General features: G+C 45.3%; 1 protein-coding gene and 1 long non-coding RNA gene across 4 annotated transcripts in view; one reads left to right on the top strand and one right to left on the bottom strand.

The window, feature by feature from the left end:
• Positions 1-601: 601 nt before the first annotated feature.
• Positions 602-4,026, bottom strand: LOC140682572 (uncharacterized). The gene is made up of 2 exons (XR_012054421.1): positions 3,889-4,026; positions 602-2,777 (listed from the first exon to the last, which is right to left on the bottom strand). It is a non-coding gene; the product is annotated as an uncharacterized lncRNA (long non-coding RNA).
• IGSF11 (immunoglobulin superfamily member 11) overlaps positions 3,149-27,962 on the top strand; it is a 111,385-nt gene continuing 86,571 nt past the window's right edge. The window contains exon 1 of one of the 3 annotated variants that reach the window (XM_072925312.1): positions 3,149-4,130. Coding sequence is in view for 2 of the 3 variants with exons in the window: in XM_012569960.5 (XP_012425414.3) it covers positions 4,169-4,538 (370 nt within the window). In the remaining variant the exon portion in view is untranslated. Of the gene's footprint in view, positions 4,539-14,235; positions 14,595-27,962 lie in introns of those variants that run through there. The other 2 variants (XM_012569960.5, XM_030265898.4) reach the window with 2 other exon arrangements.

The following is a 27,962-nucleotide window of genomic DNA, read 5'->3' as shown; positions in this document are numbered from 1 at the left end:
GTTTGACTCTGTGGCTCCCTGCCCACCAAGTGGGGACAGCAGAGAAAGAGGGCTCTTGATGTATGGGTCAAAGTGGCCTTGGAGGAAGAAATAATGCAATGGCCTACTTCAGTGCTGAGAAGTTTGAAAGTACGCCTAATCCACCCGGGTTTCCATGGACACATCCGCTCCTGCCATCTGGCATCGAAGGAGTGTGGAAATTTGCTTATTGTTTCAGGGCTGGTTTCCCCTCAGATATTCCTCAGGTCTGAGATGCAAGCATAGGCCATTGCTGTGCCAGGGATCAGGTTATCCTGGCCAACACGTGGACAGGGCTCACCCAAAAGCCTATGCTGGTCGTGCATTGGATTCACAGCACCTGCACTGGATTGCACACCATGCTGGACACTGAGGGCACAGTGCTGATGCTCCTGCTTGTTCCATATTCAGGCTTTCAAAAGCACAAACCTTTACACTTGGGACAGTATTCCCATATAACCAGTCCTGTAGCCAGTAGGAAAAAAATCTGTCATAGATGGGTTGACAGGGTTGTCACTGTTTTTTCTTCTATTTAGTGACCTCTGTTTTGTATGCACAGGTGTTCAGCAAAATAAAGCCAGGGTTTTGTTTGAATTAGTTTTATTGAAAAGGCAGACATAGTTAATTGGGTATATATTTGAAGGGCTGTCATATTTCTTCTCAGATAGGATTAAAACAGTTCAATCTGCAAACTCTATTTCGTCTGTCAAAGGGAGATAACCAATTCCACAGACTGAAGTTATTAATGATCAACTGAGTGAATTTTATCCATCTTTTTATATCTTGGAAGGACACCTCACTGAAGCTGATTTTGATCAATTTGTAAGCAATGTCACCTTCAATAAATTCCCATCTGACAATAGATAACCCAGTAACAAGCTGGGAAACAGCAATGGTGATGTAAGACCTGGCATCTATTGCAGCCCTTGAACCCAACTGCATCCCCACTGGGTTTTTAGAGCCATGTTAAGGCAAGAGAGGAAAAAAAGTAGCATTATACTGGGAAAAAAGCTTTCTTTTCAAATTTGACTCATAAAGATGTTTTTCATTGAGACATGAGAATTACATTGCTTATCATAATTTTTTTTTCAAAAGAAAAAAGTGGGAGTGCTTTCTTTCTTTCTTTCTTTCTTTCTTTCTTTCCTTCTTTTTTTTTTTTTTTTTTTCTGTCCTTGCCCAGTCTAGCATGCACAGTCTTGGAAGTATCTTGGCCATTCGGTTTAAGGATCCTATGTGTGTTCTTCTGAGTAATGTACCACAAATGAATCCTGCAGTGGTTATCTGCCAGCATCTGATGCCTGGGATATGGCAAAGCTCATCTCCTCTATCCATGATGTACTATTCCATCAATGCCGAGTAAGAGGTATAGACACTCACTGGTGGGAAAATAGGCTGCTAGATATTTGCACAGCAAATATCTGTGCTCATAGCTCTAGTATCCAACCAGCTGGAGTGTGCTGCACTCACTGGATAAATGGTTGGCATAAGCCTAATATTCTGGGGAAGGCTCAAGGACAGCTAAAGTGGAAATTCAGAGTTCTAGGAACAGTATCTCCCCGTCCACATCCTTTCTGTACAATCTGCAAGCTATTTTTGGAAGTGGCGATAAGGTGAAGAGGGAGCCAGAGTGAGAGGACTGACTGGTGCATCTGAAGATTATTATTCCCTGTGGCTGCTCCATCCTTCTGGAGTGTGGCCACAGATTGTTCTTGCAGTTGCTGCAAGAAGCAGCTAAAGTCACTTGCTGTGTCACTGTGGTTTGTAGGTATGGTACAGTATTAGCTGTGGTGACCAGATCTGAAAGCTGATTAAAATGCTCCCTGATACCAGCAGCTTGCATCAGGAGGGAGTCATGTGGGTCCATTTTGGGTAGAAATACTTTCTCTGACCACCAGGCTCCCAATTCACATTATGCTCACTTCACTTTTTAGGAAGCACATTAATTAATTTACTGTACAGGGTGAACTGATCTTTGCTGTTTACCTGCCAGCTGATGCACAGCAGGATGCAAGGAACAGTCCAAAGTGAGCTGGGATGGCATTTGCTAATGCAGTGTGTCCTTATACTAAAAAACACACTTATTTCCATTAGGTCAAGACAGCTTCCAAGTCTTGGCAGATCAGGAAGGCAGTGCGGCAGTCCTAGGGAGAATGTGCAATTTTTCTTGTTTTCACTTGATTTGTCTTTGCATCTTTTCATTCTTGGAAGTGATCTGCAGGAGTAAGGGCAGTGTCAGGCCACTATGCCAAACATGCTCTCTGCTCTCTTGGCCTTGACTTTGCCGAAGGAGGTTATGTTTGGCAAGAACATAGGCCTTCATTGTAAGTGAACGTGTGGACATACTCATTGTATTCCTCAAGGTGGTCACTGAGTGTATGCACAAGGATGGAGGTTTCCTGGAACTGCTTCTGATCATAAAAATCATCATTTTCCTTCATTCTTTTGCTTGATGAAAAATGCAGCAAGTCAGCTGGAGGAAAGAGAAGCAGTCTGAGAGAGTCTGAGAAAACTTCAATTCCCATATTGCCACAGAATGAGGGTAACAGCTGGCCTATGACTCTCCCTTTGATGCTTTCCTTAAGTGTTATGGTTCAGCTACTTGAGCCTTTGCCAAGAGCTGGATCCTCAATGGAGCAAAACCCTCTTTTAGTCTGCTGCAGGACTGGAGTGGAGGGTGCTTTGCAAGAGTGCTAGAACTGTCAGAACACCTGTATCATCAGGTTTCATGTTGGAAAACATGTAGCAGGCACCAGAACAACCTGAAAAGAGAGTGGAGGGTACATCTCCTGAGTCACCTTCTCGCCTTTCTGAGCCACTACTCGCTGAATGAAATCCCAGCCCATGTGGCAGTGAGCATTTTTGCTGCCTGATAAGGGTAGGTCAACCATTGCTCCTTGTAAAGAGTTAGTAGTTTTATTTCAGAACTAAGATAACTGGTAAACCTGGACTGCTGGGGTGACATTTTTACCTAGTCCTCTGATAGAAGTTTGCCAAAGCTTGATGCTGGGCAAGGCAGAGCTTAACCTAGGCTAACCAAGGCTGGTGAAATGGTAGTTAGCTTTCCACATACTGTTATTATGGGAACCAGGTTGCGCTTTTTTTTTTTTTCATGGTTCTTAAAGTAATTTCTGGTTTTCTACCCCTGAGACTTTTCCTTGTCATCTTCACTCCTAGGTGCAGCTCTCCCCCACCTCTCTTCACAGGGGTAGTGCAGCCATGTAAAGGGTCAGAGCACCTTTTGAGGCAACTGAGGAGGCAGAAACCGGAACAGTGCCTAGCAATAGGGTAGTCTGGGCAGGGGATGCTCCCAGGGACTGCGAATGGGAAGGAGGTAGGGAGAAGCATGACAAGATGGATTCACTGTCTGCAGGATGCAAAGGCTGCATGGCTGTGCTTTGGTGAGGAGGAAACAAAAGCTGGAGAATGAAACAACTGGACATTTGACAGAATTGTTAAAGAGTTTTCCTTGTCAATCTGCTTATTTTCACAGAGCAAAACTACCGTGATCAGACTCGGACAGGGAGCTGGCTGTGCATGAGGACTCATTCTGTGCAAGCTTTCTGCTTGATCCTTTGCCCAGAAGATCACCCTAAATTCAGAAAGGGCTCTTTTCCTTCTTTTGTACCCTTTACATAGACACTTGATGTGTGCTGATTTTCAACTGATTAATTTTTCTGCGCAGCCTTAAGAACTGCACTGACTTAAGCTTGTGACACAACTTGTTGGCGATTCCTGCGTTACACGGTATTGCAGTTCCCCAACTCCAAGAACTGCCTCGCACCCTTTAGAGGTACCTCGGTCGGTGTCATAGGAGTGCGGAACGCTCGTGTTTCCCAGGCTCCTGAATGGCGGAGTTAGGGTGGTTCGTACCTTTGCAGTGTTTATACTGCGCGCTGCAGCGGTGACCGGTCCCATGCAGACCATCCCAAATATTTTGCCGTGTGCTGCCGCTGTCATGTTCAATGCAGCTGTAGGCAGGCTCCGGAAAGAAGAAGCCCCCACGCTGCCGCGATGATCCGGAGGAGCGGTGGGGGTGCAGTCTCCAGCCCTGCGCTGGACCGCACCTCCTCACCCCGGCCCGTGCAGCACCCCTACGGATGCAGCGGCGCCGGGTCGGCGGGGAAGGGGAGGAGGGGGGAAGCCCCGATTCATGCGGAGGGAGGAGGAGGGTGGCGGGACGTGGCGCTGCGCGCCGGGACGGTGCCGCGCGGGGGGTGACAGCCGCAGCCCGGCGGGTTGCGGGGGCGGCTCGGGGCCGCCAGGCTGCGCTCTCGGTCCGGCCGCCGCGCCTGCCGCCCTCCCCGGGCGAGCGGGGCTCGGGGCACGGCGGAGCCTCGCCGCGAGCGGGCGGTCCCGGGACGGCGGCGGCACCGGCGGCGGCGGCACCTGCGGCGGCGGGGAGAGGCAGGGCTCGGCGGCCCGCTCCGCGCCCCTCGCCCGGCCCGGCATGACGCGGCGGCGCCCCGGCGGCGGCGGGAGGTGGGTGCCGGCAGCCCTGGCCGCGCTCCTGGCCCTGAGAGGTGAGTGCCGCACGGGCGGAGCGGGGCGCGGCAGCCGCGCTCGGGCATCGCCCCGGGGCCGCGGGGTCGCCGGTGCCGCGGCGGTGCCCGCGCCCGGGAAGTTTTGATTGCGGTCCCGCCGGTGATGCTCGGGAATGCGGCGGCGGGCGAGTGCTTTTGCAGGCAGGCGTGGGGAAGGAGCGCTGCTCTGCTCGGCTCCTTCTGCTGCCTCCGCTGCACCATCCTCCCTACTATTCTTATATATACATAATTTTTATTTCTTACGGTGCCGTAAAACTTGCTTGAAACTGGGCTTCACGTTAGGCTCAGTTGTCTGGGCCTAGCCCCTTGGTAAGCTCACCTGTGTGGAAAACTCTGGTCTATCCCTCAGGCCCTGAGGCAGCAGGGAACTTTCCGCAGAGATGGTGACAGGCTGCTCGGAGCCCCCTGTGTCCCCCCCACCCTCTCCTCTGCCTCCTCCTTCCAGGCACACGGCGCACGGCTCCAGCTCCAAGATACGTGCCTGCCCCCGGGGACGCGGAGTCTCCAGCACCTCCCGCCCCCTATAGCCCTGCCGAAATAAGGTGTGTTCCCTGCTCTCGGTGCGGAGAGGAAACAAATTGCACATGACAGATGCTACTCACATCACTTAGCGCATTGCCGGGGAGCACCAGGAGGTGCTGCATTAAGGGCAGCAGAAGAAGCTACCAAGTGCAAGATGTTCAGACTCATCTGTTGATCAGGTGGCAAGGCCTCCTTCCAAGTAATGCTAAACTTTAGAGCAGCCTGCTTAGTTATGGTTTACAGAGGTCCACATGGCAATTTTCTTAAGGTCTTCCCTTTAATGCAGGCACTCGCTAAGCAGTTTTGCAGAGCTCAGCTCAGCAGTGAGCTGCCCACAGCTTTGAGACAGCTGGGCCACCTTCACTGCTGGGAAACTGGGAAACTTGCTGCAAGAGGTCCCTGAGACAGCGAGAGGACAGTAAGAAATGATGGGGTCTCCCATGAGAAGACCAGAGATGTCTCAGCAAGGTCTAGATGAAACCTCCTCACAGTCGAGATCTGGATGGAGTCTACTGCTTGGGTGGCTGTGCCTTGCTGTCACTGCCCTGCGAGACACGGCAGGCTTCCCTCTCTACACAGGACTTGGTTAGAAAAAAGTCTTGTGATGGATAAATGAACTTTTCACAAGTGCCTCAGCCTCAAATGCACCCTGTATTTCTGTCCTCAGAAAATGTTTGGGAGTCTGAGTCTCCTGCATTAACTGGAAATTGCAACTGCTGACTTCAAAGAGATGAATTATGGAAAAAAAATAAAGTTTACTAGCATTAAGTTGAAAGAAATAATCTCAGTTTTCATACCTTACACTATTGATTTGCTTTTTGTACTTTTCCCAATTTGGAAAGCAAGTTCAATTATTTTCAGGTTCTCAGTGCTACAGGTTTTTTTGCCTGCAGACATTGCAAAGGTGTAAATGTCTATGAAGTTATTGGACTTGCTCCAGTTAGACGCATATAAGTGGTGAAGTCCTTCTGTTGACGTGATATCACTGCAAAAACATACAACAATGAACAGATATAAGGTTAAAATTGAAGGGGTATTTAATTATCCTTTTAAGCAGAAAGATTGACTTAATATTTACCTTTTTTTTTTTTTTTTTTTTTTTTTTTTGGTTGAGGGCACACAGGGACTGTGACATTGGAGAGAACTAGGTGTGAAAACACACTTTTCCATGAAAAATTGAAAAATTTATCTGCAATAGTGTAGTGGTTTTTCTTGCAATTTCCTTTAAGACATCATAATTACCTGAATGAAGCACCTATTTCTCAAGCTTGGCTTTTTTTCATTTTGTCTTAGGAAAAATCTTTAGAAGATGGTGGTAGATGAAAATAGCTGTGGTACACAGTTATTTCTGTGGTACACAGTATGGCCATATTTTCAGTGGTTCTTGAGTATGAAAAGAAAACACTGTAAGGGATAAGGAACAGGAAAGCTGAAATTGGGAGGTTTTTTTCCTAAACATTTGCAGAAGATCAGTAAGTGTTTTTCTGGTCTGGGCTGCCAAGTATGGTTAGGAAGAGTGATTTTTAAATTTTTTTTTCCTCTTTTTGAGATTTCAGACTGGTTTAGAAGATAGAATAAAAATAAGAGGTCATATGCAAAGTGATTCCTAAATTAAAAGTAAGACTTAAAAGTAGGAGGATCTGAAAGAGTATATAATCAGGCAAAATACTTAATGCCAAGCAAATGAAAGTTGTTGGGGGGAAAAAAGAACTTGGAGGTAATTTCATCATTCTCACACTTTATACCTACAATAAAATAAAATTAGACTTCATAATGATATTCGAGTCAATTATTATAGTGCCATTTTCTTATGTTGTTTTGCAATTTGTAGAATAAAAATTATTCTTTGTAACTGGTGCTAGTTGCCCATTTTCTGGGTCTACTATATCCATGTTTAATGGTCTTGGGCCAAGGGCAGCATCTATGTTTTCCCTCTAAAACATTATAAGCCTAATAATTTTTTGTGGAAATAATATTTTCCCAGGAGAAATTTAGGGAAAGATGGGAGGGAATTCTCTTTAGAGCTTTGAAACCAAACCTGGGATTGCTAATCAATCCTCCTATGTCTCCAGAAATAACATCCTGCAAATTGTCAAATGTGGTAGAAATCACACTTTGGGTACAGTCAGAGTGCAGAACTGACGTGTTTTTTAACTGCATGGTGTTTGGATCCTGTGACACCGAATTGCACCAGGTGAGATTTCAGCGTGTTACAGTCCACTGCAGATGGATCTTGCAAGAGCAGGGGGTGAGGGTGCCTGGCTGCAGTGGATTAATGCAACAGCAGGTCTGCAGCTCCTCATGTGACTTTTTGGAGTCGCTCTCCTGTCGGTCTGAGGCTCTCACAGCTGAAACTCTTCTGGCCTTGCAGCACCCTTGTGCTACCCACCAGCTCTGCACCAGGTCCTCAGCCCTGGAAAGGCAGTACCGTGTCAGTCCCTTGCCCTTCCATGCTTTTGCAGGTTTTTTTTTTGGAACAGATTGCCATTTGTGTCAAGCTGTGTGGTTTTGTGACGTGTAGATAAATCATTTTGCTCGCGACCTGACCTTGGTCCCCAGCGGTAGGCACAGATGCATTAACTACTTCTTTCTGAAGTGGGCATCGTTCCCTTATTTTGGAAATGATTATTTAGCTCTGTTTCTTCAGTATTGCCTAAACTGCAATTTTCTTTTTATAAGATTCCGTTCTCAAGGGATCTCAGAGTGCCTCAGGAGCAGCTATATTTAGTTGCTCAGTAGTAATATGGATATACAAAGTATGGCATAAACAACCCTTTAACTTAGGAAACTTAGGAATTATTTTTCCTGCCTTCTTGGGGGAGTAGTGTTTTTATTCTTGTACCAATAGTACAGATGGAGAAAGCAAGACTCAGCTAGACCTCGTGACCCACTGAAGGTCAGTGGATGCTGGTAGTAATCTTGAGTGTCTTGGAACAAACTGTAACCACAGGAGGATGCTTAAATTTATGCAGCAGGTTAAGCAATAATGTAATGGTCCTCTTCAGGGATGTTCACTACTAAATTGTGGTGAGTCATCTATATTTAGCAGGATGCTACTATCATTGTGCTTTTTAAGTAAAGTGCTTTTAACACAGTTTATTTCAAGGAGAAGTGCATGCACTGAAAATCTGTTCTTTGTAGTTTCCTCCTTGTGGAGCACTAATGGTGCCTTCCCTTTTGTAAGTGTTCAGAGAAGAATTTAGCTCCTGGTTGTTTAACAGACAGCAGTGTAACAAAGACAGTTCTCTGGTTTTTACTACTTTGTGTTTGCACAGTTATTTATGAATATTACCTAATTGAGAGTCTCCAAACTTACTTTGTGAGGGCAGTCAGTTTGATTTACAGCATGGAAAACTGATGTGTGCAGAGATGAAATGATTTTCTTGCTGTCAGGTAGGACATTTGCCCAGCCTCTCCTTTAGAGAAGTCACAATTACAGGGCTTCTGGTCATATGCCTCCCTACTTTATTCTTACAACTGTTTCATGTCTTGTGCACCAGGGAGAAAGCGCAACTTTTTTTTTTTTTTTTTTTTTTTTTTTGTCTTACAAGGTTTTATCTCTTTGGTTTTGGAGGTCACTTGTGTCCTGGCTTCTGCTTTTTTTTCCCACTGCTTGAGCTGCGCTGCTCTGTTTCATATGGATTGAGGAATTTGGCTTCATTCTAAATGGAAGTAGAAGTCAAATGCTTTGATGGTTTTGAAAGGAAATTTTTGAGAGAAATTCCATCTTAGGACACTGATATTTTGTTTCTTTGTGGAGTTGTATTGTTATAATACAAGGAGGTACCCAAAGCAAAAAGATTCTTTGATGTGAAAAGTCAAAAATTTTCATCCTAAAGATGCTTAAATCGGATGTTTCTGTATTTTTGGTTTTTTTCCCTTCCTGTTTTTCTTTTGAAACACAGTTATGATTTTACAAAATCAAAACTTACCATGTTTGGTAAGTTTTGGTTTAGTGGAAGTAACTTCAGTGAAGCTTTAGTTGCTGCTTTTTATTTCTACAGGGTATTTAAAAAGAACTGTGATAAAAACCAACTTGCAGCAATTGGTGGTACCTGTGCACAGTCTCTGCCCATTATTTTGGCCATCTTGACACATGTTTGCAAACACTATGTACACATGTATGTGGCACTGCTCTTGTCCTTATTCATTGTGCTGTAGAGCATTGCACTGAAAAAGACAAGTTTCTATTTAAGAAATACAGCAGATATATATTTATTAATATTTGTTTCCTCTTCTGGAACAGTCAGTGGAGAAATCAGAACAGGACTAGCAGGTTGAGCTCAGTCCTTTATTATTTGTGCATACGCAGAGCCACAGCTCTCCTCCTGGCAGCATAGCAGTACTTGTACATTTGCATCTCTGCATGAAGCTAATTTCAAGTGTAATTTTGCTATTAAGCTGATCATATCGCTTATTTAGGGACAAAAACTTGTGCAGTTATTTTCTCATAGTCTCATGAGCCAACCTAGCTATGAGAACATGAGCTTCTGCTTCACAAGCATCAGTAGGAGAAAGCCATTGTCTGAATTCTACTTGGTTACATCTGGGCTTTGATTTTACCAGGAATGCTGAAGGCAAGAGTGTTGTTTGTGGGGAGGCAATGACAGACACCATGTTCACAATCTGTGGTGCATTTCTGCAGCAGCCTGTCTAAGCAGTCCTGGTCCAGGTCAGCCTGCTGGTCTCTGCTGCCATGGCCAAATCTAGATGCTCCCATGGGAGGTGTCAAAACCTCCTCAGTGGGAAACTGGTGCCAAACATTTATCAAAGAGGAGTCTGGTGTCATGTCTGTGCTACAGGTTGCCCTAGGAGTACACTGGTGTATGCATTGCTCTGGACTTCAATGCCTACAAAACCAATTTTAAGGTATGAGCACACTCCACTTCTGTCAGAATCTGTGGTACTGATGGTTCTGAGATTGAAGAAAGTCTCTGTCTTTCTGCCCCGTTGCCAAAGAAGAAGCCATAATTCGTCTGTGCTGTTTTCAAGGTTGTTTATTCTTGCTTATCTCTAACATGTTCTGCTGCCCTGCCGGAGGTCTGTCCTGCAGGGCAGCGTGTGGGGCTCTGCCCCCAGTGGGATGTTACAAACATTATATACCAGAAACTACCTGTGCTATATTTACAATAATGTGCCAATATCTGTCACCTACGTTGAACAGTGTGTCCCCAGCCTAAACCAATAGAAAAATGCCAACACTACAGTGAAACATGGAGGGCATGAAGAAGGAGAAAAAGGACAAGACACACCCAGTTTCCTCCATTTTGTCCCCTCTGAACCCCTAATCTAGAATTCTAAAATTTTACTTTTGCACCCGTGCCACACTTAATTATTACTTATATCAAACACTCAGAGCTGGTAATTCATCCTGTAAGATTGAAAACTCTTTTCCATGGACAGAGATCAGAGACAGTGTCTCTGGGGGCTCTGTACAGGGGGGTTCCTGACCCCCTGCCAGGGTCCCAGACCTTCCAGGGCAGCCAGAGGGAAGCTCTGGATTCTCACACACTTCCTTGCAATAAAATGAATTAAGTCATATATATTCCTTCTACCAGTGCAGAGCAAATAAGGCATACATCTCCCTTCCTCAGGCAAGCCCCCCACTTACAAAGCAGTAGATGTAAATCTTTCCCCTTGCCAGGGGCCAGGTTGAGCTGGGCTAACCGAGCCCCCTGGTGCTGTGTCCTCAGCTGGTGCCCAGCAGGCTGGGTGAGCCTGGACACACCATCCCCTCGACCTCCTGAGCAGAGGGGCTGTGGGTGGGTTGCAGGCTCAGCTCTCCCTCTGCCCAGCACAGGAACAGCCTCTGCCAGGAGCAAGTGGGCTGGCACCACCCTCTCTGCAGGCCCACTGCAGGGATTACTTCCTAATCCCCACTAATTAGAAATTGGCTAGTGCCTGGAAGCATGAGGGTGTAGTGATGTTATGCTTTTTTCAGTCTACTTTTTGGTGGTTTTTTTTGGTTTATTTTTGGTGTGGTGTTTTTTTTTTTTTTTTTTTTTTTTTTCCTCTACCTAGTGTATCTGTGGATGTTCCTAGTGTCCTTGTGAATGCATGGGCCTCTGTGATTTCTGCTGAGCTCTTGACTTGACTATAACATGGGCTAATCATTCCTGGTAGTTAATTATTGGCTGTGTTTAGAAGAAGTAGAAAAAGTAAAAACAGAAAAGGAAAATTACAATATTTTCCTTATGTCTGGTCATGTTTCCTGCTCTTTAGTAATGCTGAAAAACCGTTCTTATTTTCCCTTGAAAAAACAAACAACAAACACAAAGAGCCCACAAGCAAACAAAACCCACAGAGTACCTGTTTCACTTCTTCATTCCCATTTGATAACTTCTCTCTATTTAACTCATCTCTGAGTTAAATTGTCCCAATTTTAACAGTGTTTGACCATTAAGTGTTTTTGACTGGTGAATGGCGAAACCTTTGTCTGCCTCCTGCATTTTCAAGTGTGCCATGCAGAAGTAACCACAGCAATTCCAGCTGTGAGTACACTTTCAGTGTTCATGGTGGCATTAGAATACTTCCAGCATCCTTCGTTTCAGCCTCTGCCTTTAGACACCCTGACAGCTTGCTTGCTTCTTTGACCACCGCTGTATGTTGAACAGATGTTTTCATTGAGCCGTTCACAGTGATACCAAGATATTTTTCTCAAGTGATTACTTTTGAATTAGAGCCCCATGGTATACAAGTAGTTCAGATTATTCTCTCAAGTTCTTATTACTGTCCGTTTGGTAATGTTGAATTTCATCCTGCATTATGCTGCCCACTTGCTGAGCTTTGTCAGATCCCTTGGAAGTCTCTCTCAATCTTCTTTTGTCTCAGCCAGCCCAAATCACTTTGCCAGCTTCCTGTCTCTCTTCCAGATATTAAGAAATAGATTAAACCACCCCAGAACTGGTTAGAAACCTGGGGGTAATCCCTTGTAATCAGGGCCAGAGCAAGGACAGGGGCAGAGGAGCTCTCACGCCTCTGAGCCTGGGCACTGAGGAGTGGGGCAGCAGCTCCAGACTCAGCCTGACCTCAGCTGGCCTCAACCCCACTGGGGGCAAGGCAAGGGGAGAAGTTCCCACGCCAGGCAAGCAGGGGACAGGTCTGCCACTGAACTGGCATCCTGCCCAGAACAGTTTAGCAGGTGCACTTTGAAGTGACAGAAAATGAATTACTTTATCCTGTCCTTTTCCTTCCAAAATTGGAGTGGATTGCAGGGCCACAAGTTCCCCTGAGGAGAGATCAAGCTGGTTTGTCTCCTGTTGTGTACTTTTATGGGCTTAGGGTACTGGGCTGCTTTAACCAAGCCCTGCTGACACTTCCAGGTTAGCCTGTAGCCTCCCTTATGAAGAGCACGCCAGCTTCAAGAACCACCTGACCTAGTAAGAGTTTGCTTGTCTTTGCTAGTAACAGCCACTTGAGAAATGTCTTTCTTCAACTGTTGGCACTTCTGGACTTATTTCAGTACATAAATGTACTGAAATGATTGGGTTTTGACTTTTGCACTTGGCCTTCAGTTTTTCTTTCAGTCCTATCTATTATTTTATGAAGCAATTGTTTAGACTGAATCACTTCTTGTTTCTGTTGTTTGGCCATACAATGTGCTCTCTTGCTTCTAGCAGTTTTTTGTTTAGGACACTGAGTACATTTTCAGTGATGATGCTGAGATTGCTTCAACACACCACCATACAGTGTAACAATTTTAGTTCCCCTGCTTTTGGAGTTAGGCTGTTTGTACCCTTTCTGCTTCTAATTGTTTTTTCTAACTTGTAAGAGGCACAATGCAGAATTCAGCTACTGTATTTCTCACAGGAATGTTAAATTTGATTGTGTAGCAGTCACTGTGTCTTTAGATCAATTGCAGGGGTTTTAGCTTCTAAGTGTGCTGGGACAGGTTGTTCCAAGTCCGACCTCCACTCTTTTAGATGCTGCAGAATTGTAGCCTGCTGTGACTCTTACCCAATTCCTGCACATCTTGCTGAAGTCACTATTTTTTTCTGTTTTCTTTGACTTTGGTCCTTTGCTCTCCCTCCACACCATGGAGTAGATATTCTTTACCTGATCAGGAGGCCATTGGGAAATATAGGTTGCTTTAGTGAAATTTGTTTTTTAGTTAACTTTTCTCCTTCTTCAGCCTTAGCTATCTAGATGAGATTTGTGTATCACCCATCTTGCAGTTTGGTATCTCTGCCTCTTTACCCACACTGTATTTCCATGCAGGGTATGAGTCTGTGATGAATTCTGCAGCTGTGGACACACAGACTGCAAGGCGTGTTGGACACTGTGTTGGTTGATATGGCTGTATAAAGAGGTTGTTGCATCATGTTCTAGGGGCTGGTTCCCTGCATTGAACCTGAAGTGCTTCTTGGAGTTTTTACTCCAGCTGCTCTGACCTGCAGCCCTGCTTCTTGGTTAAAGGGTCCCTGGGAGCTCCTGAAAGGAATGCATCACTCACTCTGCTGCCTCTCACTGCCTGTTCCAGTGAAGGGGGCCTGGGGAAGGAGACAGGGATGGGTGGAAGATGGGTTGCTTTAGTGAAGCAGAAGGTGATGGAGAGCTTCTGCAGGGCACTGCTCAGCTTGTGTGATTTCTGGGCTGCTTCCATAACTAACTGAGTGGTTGATTCTTCACTGTTTAATGGGGTTTGTTATCTGAACGTTATTTGTTATCTCCATTGGTTGTGGAGCTGCTTGTGTGCAGACCTGCTTGGCTTTCTGGCTGTGTGAGCCAGTGACTCGGCGAGGCTGGGAGGACCTTGGCTACTTGGCAGAGGGACAGAATGGCCTCAGTCTGTCTGCAGAATCGTCATGTCCTTGGCTTGTCAAGGACAGCCCTTCCTTTTGCCCCTGAAACAGCTGCTGTGCCCTGGGCCCTTATTACTGGACTCATCCGCAATCAGCGCCTCCCCTCCTGCGCTGGAAATGCCTGGGACACGGGGAGCAGGCTCGTGTGCCTCAGCTGCACGGAGCTGCAGCGAGGCTGTGCTTTGCTTCTTCTTTGGGGAATGCTCCGTGCTAGCTCTCCTGTAGCTTTTTTGCATAGTTTCATCTATTCTCGCTGCTCTCACCCTTATTCCCAGTGGCTGTTTTCCCTTTTTTTTTTTCCCTTTTTTTTTTTTTTTTTTTTTTTTTCTTTTGCAAGACTTCATTTCAGCTGCCACATTGACAGCAGTTGTCTGTTTATGCACAGAATAGATACAGCACAGGCAGGCTTCAGGCTTCCCCCACCCCCTTGGTCCCCATCCTCCTGCCCTCCTGCACTGCATCCCCCGTGCCCCGCAGCATCACCCTGAGCCAGAGGGCTCACAGCGAGGTGAAGGGGGGAGCTGAGGCATCCATCCCACCGCCACCGGCTTGTGTTGCATCCTAATTGCAAATAGCCCTTCCGGCGTCAGCAGTTTGTGGCAATAATTGACAGGAGGTGCCGGCGAGGTGCTGAGTCAGAGCGAGGTGTGCTTGCCAAGTCACTGCAGCAGAAGGAGCCCGATCGCCTCGTGTGGAGGGATGCCAGTGGACGGTGGGTTTCCTAGCTGCCTTTTGGGCCTCTTTCTTTCCTTTCTCGGAGGCTGCAATTCAGCAGCAGTGATGCTATGCATGTAAGGGAAAAAAACAGGGGATCGGGGGAGTTCTTTATTTTTTGCTTTTTCTTTCTTTTTTTTTTTTTTTTTTTTTTTGGCGGTGAGCACTGGGATTAGGGGATGTGGGCTCCATTCCCACCTGCTGCCACTGGGTTTCTGTGCTGTCATTTCTGTGCTCTGAGCAAGCAGAAGGGGTGGAGAACACATGTTGGGGGATAGTGTCGAGAGAGTGGCCCTAGTGACAGATTGATGTCTCCTGGGAGAGGAAGAGCAGCATGTGACATCCTCAGCTGGGCAAGGGGGATAACTATGCAAGCCAAAAAAGCTGCAAAATAAAATTACTGAAAAGGTGTTCTGTCCTGTCCTTCCTGAGGGTTGTTTCTGCTGCAGTGTCCTACTATTTATTTAGGGGTTTGAAATTACTCGTTTGGCATGCAGGAAGATGAGTGCTTGTCCTGTGTACATCTAGCACCTGATGGACCTCCAGGTCAGGCTCCTGAGAGCTTTGTCATTTATTCCTGACCTTCTTGAATATGGCTAACGTCAATGTTTATACCACAGCTGAATCTGTCCCAGAGGTCTGGATTCTTTCCTTTTTCTTGCTTCAGGGTGACTTCAGTTGTCTTTGTTTTTCTCCCTCTCTGTAGCGCCGGGTACCTTTTTCCTGCCTTGGACAAAAGTCAGTATTTGCTTCACAGTGATCTAAATATATGTGTCTGCTGTGTGGTGCCTTTGTAAGGAGAGCATACTATTTTTGCTTTTAGTAACCACTTTGTGGAAAGAGATGAGGAGCATGAAGACAGAGGCCCATGTATTTTTCAGAACCCTTCCTATCTATGCTGCGCTCTGCCCACCCACTTTTTTAATGCTAATCCTTGTATAATCTTTCTCTTCACTGACTCAGGTAACAGCCATATTATCTAGATCACCATGCAGCTGATAGGGAGAACTGCGGCCCCCGAGATGGGAAGTGCCTTTGCCATGGTCATGCAGGACTCCCAAGGCCAACCTGGGGTTGGAGCCTGCATCTGCTGACTGCCAGCCTGTGCCTTCTCCACTGGACAACGATGCCTGTCCACTGATTTAATCAGTGGCCTGCTGAATACTTTTCCTCTTGAGTTTTTGTGGCAGTGGCTCATGGGTGGTTATCGATTCTGAGTCTTTAGACAAAATCTGCAGCGACAAAATCAAATGCAGTTCTTCCCTCATCCTTGTCTTGACCACCTTCATGAGGAGTATTTTGCACTGGACCCCCAGAGGAGTGGCCCTGTGGTCACAGGTGAGGGGACTGTGTGTGCAAGGTATCTGTCCTCCTCGCCTCCAGTTTGCTGCCTGTTCAAGTGCTGGGGGCACTGTGACACTGGTGGCAATCTCAAACAATCTGTGCCTTGAGGATGCTTTGGAGGAAATCTTTCCCAACTGGGTTCTGCTGCAGGATCAGCCAGGGCTGATCAGGATCAGATCAGGGCTGGTTTGGGAAGCCCAGGAAGGTCCGAGCCATAATTGTCCTGCATTCAAGTTGTGTTTCTGTGTGAGTTTTGCCCTGCATGGTGGAGATGTGCTAGCCAGGGCTCTCCTACAGAGAAGAGTGAGTCTGGTCCTCAGGCATTGTGAAGTATTTTCTTCATTGCTTAAGGGAACCATGGTCTCCATCTGGTCTACTACAGCCCTTCTTCCTTATCCACTACCTATGGTGTGGCTTCACCCTGAAAATAGAAGAAAATATAACATTGTCTGTTGCAATTGGGATTTTATAAGATACCTGTGGGAATTAAGCACACAATTCCCTCAGGTTCTTTTTAAACAGCCTGGTTGATGTGAATTTATGTTGGCAATAAGCTAGAGTGGAAGCAGTCCTGTCAGCAGAGCCATTGCTATTCTCCCTGTGTTTGATGTAGAAACTGTTGTGGTAAAGCTTATTTAGCTTTGAGGTCTGTGTGTCAGCACCTGGGACCAGAGCCTACAAGAGGTCTCTGATGTGAGTGGACCCCATGCTTTTGCCTCCTCTGAGGGTCTTTTCAAGCACTCAGAAGTTCAGTGGAAATACCAGTGTGTAACAGCACCGTGTGTAGGGCTGCTGTGCTGGACAAATGCACCTGACATCCACTGGGCCAAGGACTGGGCCTGCTATGAGTCAGTCAGGATGATGAAACTCTGCCAAACCAACTCTTCTTTCCTTTCCAAGCGGTAAAAATGTGCATGGATGGTGAGGAGGAGCATTTAATTGCAACTCACTGCAATAGAATTTGCTTAGGAGATAACTGAGAGATTCTTCTGACAACTGCAAGAATCCTTTTTTATTCTTTTATCCATAACCAAAGAAGGACAACTTGTATCAGTTTTCCACAAATGGAGAAATTCAGTGACAATCGTCATACTTTTAATTAAAAATAAACAGTTATGATATAAAACAATTGCTGGAGGTCAAACAAGTTGTGGAATATAGCTGTCACTTAGAACAAATCAGGACACAAATAAGAAGAAAAAGCTGCCTTCATCCTTGGTTACGAGTGAGAATCCTTTCTGGGATTTTGTTTTTGTGGCTAAAATTAATTTCACAGTGTAATTTAGGTTTCTTTTGGGAATTTGTTCCTCTGGCCATATAGCCAGGACACAGCTGGCAGCTTCTCTTGCAGCTGCAGGAGGAGAAAAGTGATTCAGGTGAGGATGCTGCTGACCCTGTGGTCCAGTGCAGAGCCAGTGGGTCCCAGAAGGCGAGACTGTTGTCTCCTGCCAGTGATCTGCTTCCAGCTTCCCCTCACCCCTTTCACCTTTATGAAAATATTCAGTGTGTGGCTCGATGGACACAAAGGAGTGTCCACCTTTCATTGTGAATTTATGTGAGATGGGCCCAAGTTGTGGAAATCTCATTAAATTGGCGAACTGTGTAAGGCTTCCATTCATTTTGGCTTTGCTCAGAACACAGTTTGCATTATTATTTCAGATTTGAAGAGTTATTCAGCCTTGGAGCTCAAAATCAACTTAGAGGCTAAAATCAGACTAGGACTCCTTAGCTTAGCTTTAAAAACAGAAACATATTACACTCCAAGTCCATTAAAGCCAAAAGACTGTCTTAATGCATGTGTATATATATATAATATATATAATAATGCACATATAACCGTACAGTCAAAATAAAGCAGCACTGGGAAAAGCATAAGTTAATAATGCCATGTTATGTATCCTGTATCATTTATGGCATGAATCCTGTATCTTTTATGGCATGAATTTTATAGTCTAAGTGGTAGTAAGATTAGAGGTAGGTGAATAATTTATAGCAAATAATTTATTTAATGAATTCCTCTTCCATTTCTATTTGAAAATTGTTTGTGAACATCCTGTGGTTTCTTTGCATTTTACTTATTTGAAATTACTTACTGAATGGCTTCTACAAATAATATTTGACACGCCACATGCTCATAAGAAGGTTTGTTGTTTTTCTTTTTTTAACAGTTTCCTAAGAGGGGGACGAGCATTTCAGCTCCAGATTTGGTTGCTCAGCACTGATACAAAGTGAAAGTTCAAGCCATAGTATTTTACTATCCTGACAGCTCAAAGTAACGGCTAGAATTAAGCAGTTTCTGAAATGTATTAAAAATTTTCTATTCATTTTTAATAATTTTTCAGACTGTTTGTGGGGAAAGGCAAGCTCAAAACTCACTTTTGCTAGTGAGTGCTAAAATTGCTCAAAATGTGTTACTTTCCTGTACATTTACGTCACTAAATTAGAATAGCTGCAGAAATGAACAGAACGCTCTAAGGTCCACAGTCAGCAGTGTGCTGTGCATATGCCTGACTTCAGGCATATTCCTGAGTAGATGCATAAGTGGTAGAATGGCAAATTATGAGCTTCAGCATATGTTTAAGTGGTTTTCTGAATTAGGGACCAAAATAGAGAACAAAGCAAATTTATCTTTCATGAAAGTGAACATACAAGAGAATTCTGTTTCCTCATCTGCAATTACAGGGCACTCTATTTTTCTGAGGGAGAGTGTGGGGGAGTGGTGATATAAATGTTGAATTAAGTTGCAGTATTTCTGATTTCATCAAATACAAGGCAGTTTATCTGAAGTTTCTCATACATGTCTCTGTGCTCCTCCCCCCTCCCCCCCCCCCTTAAATACTGGAGGAAATAGCATGAAGAATTGAAAAACAAACAAACAAACAAACAAAACCTCAGCCATTAGTTTCAGTTTTTATTTATATCTTCATCTTTTAAGATTCCTCAGATTTCAGTACATTTGCCATGTACTTGGAAATATTAAATAATGCTCGACAAAAGTAATGCAAATAATGCATCACAGAAAGAAGAGCTTTCTCTGGATCTGCAAGGAATAGGTGTGAATTACTTCAGCATCTTAAAGAACAGTTGCAACAATGTCAGCTGCTGAGGGTCTATATTTTTGTGTGCAACTTTTGTGGAAAGCAGCTTTGAAGCTGCGTGAGACACCCTTCAGCTCTGTAACACAGGTGATGCTTCGGTGGCCTGCCTGAGGGCACAGTTAAATAGTTGTTTTTTGTTTTTTTTGGGTCTGTGAACCAGTGGGACCTCATATTCTTCCTGTTTGTGTCTTTGGGCTGACCTGTGTGGGTTCTCTTAGGTGTAGTAGAGGGTGGAGCATGGCAGTGAGTACTTCACCTGTATCTGTCCACCTAATGCCATGAATGTTATGAAGATAAAATTAACCTGTTTAAGGCCTTTGCTCTTCTGTCAGGGGAGGGGTGGGTGCAGGGGCCTTGTGCCCCAAGGCAACAAATGCTTCTGAGCCACAGGGCCCATGGACTTAGTGAGCTGGTACTTCTGAGCTAGCAGAAGAGCACAGACAGTTCAGGAGAGGGTGTTCTGGGAAGCTGGGAGGAGAAAGAGCCATCTCTGGGTGATGTGTGGGATGCAACTGAAGAAATAGGCAGTCAGTTTTGGGTGAGGAAGAGGGATTGTCCTGCTGACTTGTGAGAGCTAAAATGACCTCCTTGGAGCAGAGGGTTGAAGGAGTAAAGTGTTGTGTCTCGTGCCAACGATCAGAAATGCACCCGAGCCACGCTGGGCACCAAACCCCCAGACCAGACATCCCAGGAAGACAAGCCTGCCAAAAGTGGTCGCTGATGTCCATCGATGCTTGTGTGCAAGGAACTGCACCCATGAGAGGAGGGCTGCTTCCAAAGAGAGGGTTTATGGACCTCTGTACACACTGATTGCCCTTTAGGTGATGGTCTAGATCCCAGTCTTGCACATATGGAAATCAGTGGGAGAGTTTCAGCTTCGTGTGGTTGGGAAGGTGTGGGACTGTTTGTCAGGCAACAGAAAAGAGGGCTGGATCTGGACTAGGAGTGTGTGCTGCAGGGAGGACTGGGGAGTGCCTGGACTGTGCATTTCCCAATCTGTATTCCTATTTATTGATCCATGCTCCTCACCCCACTGTCCTCCTCACTGTACTGTGACTGCAGCCCCAGGGCTGGAGAAGACCCTGTAGGAAAAGCTGGCAGTGAAATTCTGAGTATTGCACCAACAGTCTTCTCTCCTCTTTCTAAGGCTTTCAGAACACTAATCACATGAAATATATCCAAACTTATTGCTCATCCCTGGCACCTTTTATGACCTCAGTGATTAATGTTAAAACACTGAAACATTGAAATTAAGAAGTAGCCATCTGTACCAAACAAGGTAAACAGCAAATGGTCCCAACAGTCTGCCACGTGCCCTAACACACCGCAGGGATGCCTTTAGCAGCAAAAGAAGTAGCACTGTGTTAGGTTTACAAGGGCAGTGATGCTATACCCCACAAGGGCAGTGGCACTCGTGTCTATGACAGGAATGGCATCAAGAGACTTTTTGAAGTAATTGCATCCTCAGTATTTTGGGACCAGAGCCTGGCCAGCTCAGGAAGGTGAGAGATCAAAGGCCACTTCTGAATTTAGCTCACTTTCACAGAGCCTGGGGACAAAAAATGGCAGAAGAGGTTGGCTTGAGAAGAAGTGTGGCTATGTCTCCATCCAGCGGCTAGTGCCAATGATGACGAATTGGCACCCCACAAAAATTCAATTTTATATGAGGCGATCTCCCAAAAGATACATGTGGCAGATGCGGGGCTGCCTTCTTAAAGCTGACTTTTACAGGGGTCTAAGATATGTCTTATTTTGTGCCTTTCTGTGTTGTTCTGGCTTCAGTGTTACAGACTTATTAATCGTATAAATAAAATATAATAATAATAACAATAACAATATGAACAAATATTATTTACCATTTTACACTCCTGTGGGAAAGACCCTGGCTATGCCAAGTGGTTCTGCTGTGACTCCAATGGGATGGTGCACAGTTGCAGACCTAAATGGCTGTGGCCATACATCACGCTCTCTGTGTCTCTCTCACAGTCAGCCAGGACAAGTCAAAACAGGCAAAAGGAAAGAAAATAGACAAATTTCCGCATCCATAGCAGCTGGAGTGAACGCCAAACAGATGGGCTCTTCCACCCCGATTATCCTAACCTCCTAAATATAGAAATACAGGCTTTTTTTTTCCTCCCTTCTTTTCAATTTTTTTATAAGTTTAAATTACCCGAGGGGGTGGTGTTAGCTCACGCTAGGGCAGTGCTAACGAGTGCAAATAGAAGTCATCTGCTGACAGAGTCAGATCGTGGCTTCTGCTCATGACTATCCCCCCACCCTGCCCACACACATTTTTTCCATTGGAAGTGTGGGGAATGATAGGGGCTGAAGCTGTCCTGTCTGTGGGGTGGGGGAATATCAATGTGTGCACAAAGAGGCTTTTATTTCAAATTCTGTCAGTACTTATGCAAATACACAGAGTAAATAAGCACCAAAAATATATGATTAAAAACTACACGTCCTTGCTTCCTTCTGCAGATGGTTTGGTGAGTAGATGGGGTAGCAGTACTTTGAATCACTGGAGGAGTTCACAGCTATTTTGGTTATCATTGCACAAGCACACTTATAGATATGTGGTAGAAAGGTGCAGGATCTGCTTTTTTATCATGTACCAAGTCATGGTTTTTTGCAGCATGCAGAGAGATTGGAGCGATGTCTTCTGGCACCGGGCTGGTTGTGCCTGAACAACCTCATCCTTTTTGTTCTGCAGTAGTTGACATCAGCAAAGCAGCAGCAGGGCAGTGCTTTGTGTGATTTTTTTGGACTTCTTTTTTCTTTTGCTGTACTGAGGACTTGAATATGAAAATTCTGATTTTTTTTTTTTTTTTCCAGTGGGGAAACACACCACCTCACCAATGCTTTGTTTTCCATTCATTTATCAGTTTACTTTTTCTCTTTCTTGCCCTGGGGGCTGCATTTTCTACCTGTTATCAGGCTTTTGTTCCCTGACCAGTCTTGGAGAGCAGGTGGCAGGAGGAGGTGCTGCCTGCACTACATAGCAGAGGAGTGTGAGGCTGTGCCAGTCCCTGCCCTGTTCTATACTTGCACGGTGGAGAGTGCACACACCTTGGTCTTGCTTTCCCACCTCTAGCAAGGGAATGAATGACAGGGGCTTATTTCAGGATGCTGTCAAGGAAAAACATTGTGTTGGTACTGTATTAATGCTATCACTGTAACCATGAACCAAGATATATAATGAGGATAAAGGTTAGGAGCAAAACTGCCCTGACTTGCGGCCCGGCCAAGCAGAACTGCTATGTTTTTCCCTTGTCACTCTGTACAAGGGTGTGTTGTGCTCTGTGGATGTATCTGTGCTGCCATCAGTGCAGATATACAAATAGACCGTGTGTAAGACTTCAGAGACTCTGTGAAGAGGTTCTTTATCTTATGGGCTGCTCTCCATGGAAGGCTAGCAAGTAGTTTATTAAAGCTCCCAGGGCTCATTTTGCTTGTGTGCCCTTGCTCTCCTGCAGAAACTCAAATAGGTGCAACTTTAACCCCAGGTGCCCGAGTGCCATCGTTGGGTTTGGGCAGGATTTGCCTCATCCTTAGAGTTTCCACATACAGGAGAGGCCAACAACTTTTAGAGAAGGCTGGCTAGGGGAGGCATGAAATTTGCACTGTTGAAGAAGGCTTCTAAGAATAAGTTCATCCAGCAGCTGGCAGGGTGACAGAACTGCAGGAGGTTCTGCCTTGGGCAGAAGGATGAAGCTGTTGATTTCCTGAGGTTGCAGTGCAGGGGATTGTTGCCCCATGTCTCTTCTAGAGTGCTTCTCTTGTTACATTGAAGTCATGCAGAGTGGCTTGTCTGGGCTGTGAAGCACACAGATCCTATAGGTACTGGGTAGTGAGGTGAAAGCAAATAAATACATCTGGAAGCTTCCCCTGGAAACAGTTTGTTTTTAACATGGTGGGGGTCATTCCACCGGTAATAAGTTCAGCTGAGTTCAATATTTGCACTGTGTCCCCTCAAGCCTGGGTCAGAAAAGGTTTGCAGCCTGGCTGCAGTGGCAGACCTGTGCTAGCTTCCTGCCTTTGCTTAGGAGTGAGGCTAAGCTCTGGCAGATACTGCACAGAGGGGATCACAGCGAGAGCACCTAATTGGCTTTGCAGCAGAGGAGCTTTGGCACGGTTCCTTCACTCTGATTCACGAGTGGCTCTATCAAACCTGGCTGGCACAGCACGGGATCACTCGAGCATCTCCACGCTGTGCACTTGAGCACTCCTGACCAGCAGCGGCAGCTCAGGGGTGCGGGCACACCCGTGCTGGCTCTGTGCACTGCCTGCTTGGCAGAGCTGCCTCGCCCGGGCTCCCAGCCACTGTGCGCTGCCTCTGTCCCTCGCAGTGGCTGTCCCTGTCTGTTGGAACTCAAAATGTCCCTCAGACATTGTTGGAGGTTCCACGTCCTGGTCAGAAGCATTTGAGACCCTGGCAGGCTGCTGGAAACAGCTGTGATTTTGGGTTTGAGCCATGGAATGATTTACCAACTTTGCAGGTAGAACAAGAAGTCACAAAAGTTTAGATATTTTAGTAGAAGTAGTTACAAAGTAGAGGGAAGAATTTTTTAGTATAGTACAAGGCGGTTTTAACACCTGTACAGGGTAGTTTTTACTTTGTACATGGGGGTCAGAAGTTTTAAGATGGAGGAATGTAGGCCGGTCCTGTTCCTCCTCTTTCTTCTTCCTTACCTCCATGTTCTTGATGATGTTGGCACTCATGGATTGGTTTAGAGTAGAAAAGCACCTTGTAACATAGGTAGTAGGTATTGGGGAAAAACTGTAAACATTTATCACGTAAAGTACCACATAAAAGATAGCAGCAGCCCTGGGCAGGGGGGAGAAGAAGAAGACAGCAGACAGAGAGGGTGTCATGGGTGTGTGTGTCTCTGCCTGGGCTGCTGAGCAAACCACAGCAGCCAGAGAAGAAAATATTTTATATAGCTTACAATAAACTGCCTTGAGACAGAACAACAAGAGGCTGCAGAGTTTTCTTTGGAAGCACAGGTTGGAGGAGAGACTTTTCCACCACACGAAACCCCTGAACCAGGCCGGGGCTCCGACACCAGTCCGTGCTGCTGGAGCCAGGGCACCTCGGGCTGTGCTAACCCTGAGGGAGCCACCACCCTATTTCTGCACCCAGGGCATGGGTAATCCACATGGCTTGGATCCTCTCTAGGGATGCAAACAGCATTTTTAGAATTTAAAAACATAATGGTACTGTAATACGAGGCTTGTTATGCTGCTTGTGTTTAAAGATGCCTGGTTATTTTTAGTTATGCTTCTCACCTTTTCTTGCCTCAGTTTTGCCCTTGATAAATGTTGTTAAAAGTCCCCCTAATTACAGTTGTTGCCCCCTGAGTAGCTGTGATTATCATGATTGTTATCCTGTCTTTGTTTTGAGTCACTTTACTATCTTGCCAGGTTTGAAAGAGATTGCCTGGAACTTTCCTATCCCTGGATTCTAGCTCAGACTGGCTTTGCATGAAAAATTTTACCCTCTTTTCTACTATTTTTGAGAATAAGTTTGGGAGGGGAATGGTATCCTGCATATACGAAAAGGGCAATGTTTTCTTTTGAATGCTGCCTTGCCACCACGTTGTGTAGCCAGGCCTTGAAATGCAGCAGAAGGGTGATCTGTGTGCTTTTTGTCACCTTTGAGACAATCTACATGAATTAGGTTAGATAAAGAGCCTTTGAAAAATCAAATGTGATTGTCCATGTGCTCGGCAGAGGCAACACAGAATTCATTGAGGAAAAAGCCTCAGAGTTTTCATCTCTTGCAGCTTCCTTGTGTGACTGGGACACAAACCCAGAGCTCCCCTGCAGATGCTATCAGTTGTCACTAGGAGCAGGGAATGGACCTGTGTTCCCCTTACATGCTTGGCTTCTTTCTTTGTCATTCTTGGACATGGTGGAGAAGAAAACCATCTTTATCATGTTCAAGGAGAGAGGAGCTGGTCAGGAAGGTGACTGAGGCAGGGGTCCCTGCAGACTGAGGAGCGTGGTGGGAATGGGAATGCACTGAAGGGTGGGGGGAAGAAGGGTGGAAGCTGCCCCTCAAGCCTTTTCTGCTTTAGAACATCACCTCTCCCAACTTCTCCTGGGGGAGACAACAGCCACCCAGAGGGATTGAAACTTTGTGAGGGATCCTTTGGCCTGATGAAGGTCAGAGGAGAGGGGGGCAGGATGAGTCTGGGCCTGCCTGTGTCCAATTTTAGAGGAACTGAAAAGCTAGAAGAACTGAGAACCCTGAAAACCTCCCCAGGGACTCAGCAATTCTATCTTCTGGCTGGGAATTGAGGATATACCACAAATATAACCTACAATCACACAGTTATTGTAAAGGCAGTAAAACAGATGATTAAATATAGGCTCAGTTTCTGTCTATCCTGGAGGTGGAAAGAAGCAGGAAGAAACAAAAATATATGGTTTATTTATTTGTTTGTTTGTTTTAGTGCATAATCACCTATATTTTAGCAGTGCCAGTGGATGTGGCATCTGTTGGTGTTGCTTTTCTGGCAGCATCTGGGCTGAATACCTGAGCTGTGTTGATACTTGAGTGATTAGACAGCTTGTTTATAAACTATCTTGATGAGGGCTGGTACTTGTACCACAGAGGTTAAACAGGAGGTGAATTAACATAATATGAAGGTAATAATGATTAATAATTGCTACATTACTAACAAGAAGCAGCAATGAATTTTTAAAATCAGTTTGAATTTCTGTGAGGTAGATTGCCACTTTCATCCTTCCCCTCCAGGTATATTACATTTCTGAAATGTCTCCTGTCCCTTCTGTGCTGAGACACTGCTTACCTTGGCAAGAGTCAAAAGATGCTTTTGGGGCAATAGTGCTCTTCCCTGCTTTTGTTTTTGTTCAAAAGAGTGGAAGCTGAGGACAAAACAATCTCTTGCCTGGATGTGATGTGTATTTTGTAGCAGCTGTTTAACCCAGTCTTTTGCATGGAAATGACTCAAAAGTACCTGAACTTGGGCCCCTAACCTACAATAACTTAGCAGGCTTTTGCTCAGAATCCATAATTCAGAGCCAAGATAGATGGTGTATTTCAGGGTTTGGGCAGAGGAAGGAGAGTGAAGTTCCCAGAGCACCTTCCTCCTGCCTCTCACAGCACCTGGGGCTGCGGCAGGCTGGTTGGAGGAGAGAGGCGAAGCTGATCAAACAGGGCTCCTGTAGCAGGTGATGGCATGGCATTATCCCTCCCTTCCCATTGTGGAGAAAAGGCACTAAGGCCTGTGAAACATATGCTGAGATCACCATGCTTTGTCAGCTCCAGTGAGCTGGATCCTGCTGCTCAGCACGGTCTGTAAATACTCTTTACTGTGCAGGGAAGATGTGGGGTCTGGCTATCCTTGTCTGCTTGCTCCTAAATCTTCCTAGAGGCAGGTCAGTTACATAAGTATTTGGGAGATATCTGTTTGCTGCATGGCATTCCTGGGAGCAAGGAGGAAAATTTTCTATTTAGCTTTCCTGGTTTCTTGCTGTCAGATTGTGACAAGACACAAGGTTACTGACCACATCAAGAGCAGGTGCAGGCAGACTAACTCTCTCTCAAATGGAAAGGGATTTTTTCCTTAAATCATTCACCAAGTGATTGTGAATTAAGAGTGAATTATTTTCAAATGAATCATGAATTGAGAGTAAATAATTTTTTTTAAATGCTGTGTTGTGAAGCAATCACAGATAGTAGAAGGGCTAGAATGGACACCAGGCACTGCCTGGAGATAACTGAAATGCTTTCTCCTGCTAGAATCAATGGCAGCAAGAGATCCTCCTCTCCTTTCCTGTCCTCTCATCTCCAGGTGCTTTACTTGCATGTAAGTAGCTATTGATTATATGGCTGGTGTGGCTCTTAATTCCTTGGGGAATACACAGCTGTTGAAGTGTTAATTTCTCTACAGAAAACATTAGTGTCTCCCAGTATGGAAGCTTAGCTTTTTAACCAAATCAACCTCTCTCCCACATCAGTGAGCCTTGAAAAGATGTACTTTTGTTCTTTTGTACTTTTTGTAATGCTTTAGATAAAGACTTTCTTACCTACTGGTGGGAGTTGGAGAATGGCAGACTTCTGGGAAAATGAAACTTCCCTGTGTTTGTCCAAAGTTCTATTTCCAAGGGTGTTCCTGTTGTCCATTAATTAGCTAAGAAACACAATGAATGAGAAATATAGTGAGCAATGACTTACTAAAGTGAAGGGAAAAGGTGGGCAGGACACAGGTGGGTTTTTTTTTGTTTCTTTAATCCCTGCTTTTTATACTTCTGTTTTGAATATCTGCCCTGTGGGTCACCTAGGCAATTCCTAGCAAACCCAATTAAAAACAAGAGTTCAGTATATCACTTCGTTTTTTCTTGTGGCTTGTGATCTTGTCCTGTGATAACTGAGCTTTGGAGTAAGTCCCAGTGAATTACTCTGAAACTATAACACCAAAGACAAAAAGCAATACCAAACCCCAGCTTTTTGGTTTTGCTCATGACCAAGATAGGAATATGCCAGCTAAAGGTCACTTTTAGGTTCTGTCTTTTTCCAGTGCCCTGGCTGGACAAATTGTGCATGGGAAAGGGATGTCATCAAGACTGGTGAGGAGATATTTCCTTTCCTGGTCAAGCCTGATCCAGGATGGAGATTGGGATGAGGAGAGAGAAGTTGACCTGAGATGTTGGGCTCTGTAGGACAGCTACTCTCTCCCAGGCTCTTGCTTGAGTTGTTCACCCTGGAGAAGAAAAGGCTCCAGGGGGACCTTAGAGCACTTTCTAGTGCCTGAAACAGGCTACAAGAGATCTGGAGAAGGATTTTTTACAAGGGTATGTAGTGATAGGACAAAGGGTAATGCCTTCAAAGTGAAAGAGAGTAGGTTGAGATTAGATACTAGGAAGCAGTTCTGTACTGTGAGGGTGATGAGGCTTTG

This window comes from Taeniopygia guttata, chromosome 1 (genome assembly GCF_048771995.1).
Source record: "Taeniopygia guttata chromosome 1, bTaeGut7.mat, whole genome shotgun sequence".
NCBI classification, from domain to species: Eukaryota; Metazoa; Chordata; class Aves; order Passeriformes; family Estrildidae; genus Taeniopygia; species Taeniopygia guttata.
This window is presented reverse-complemented; position numbering and strand designations above follow the sequence as displayed.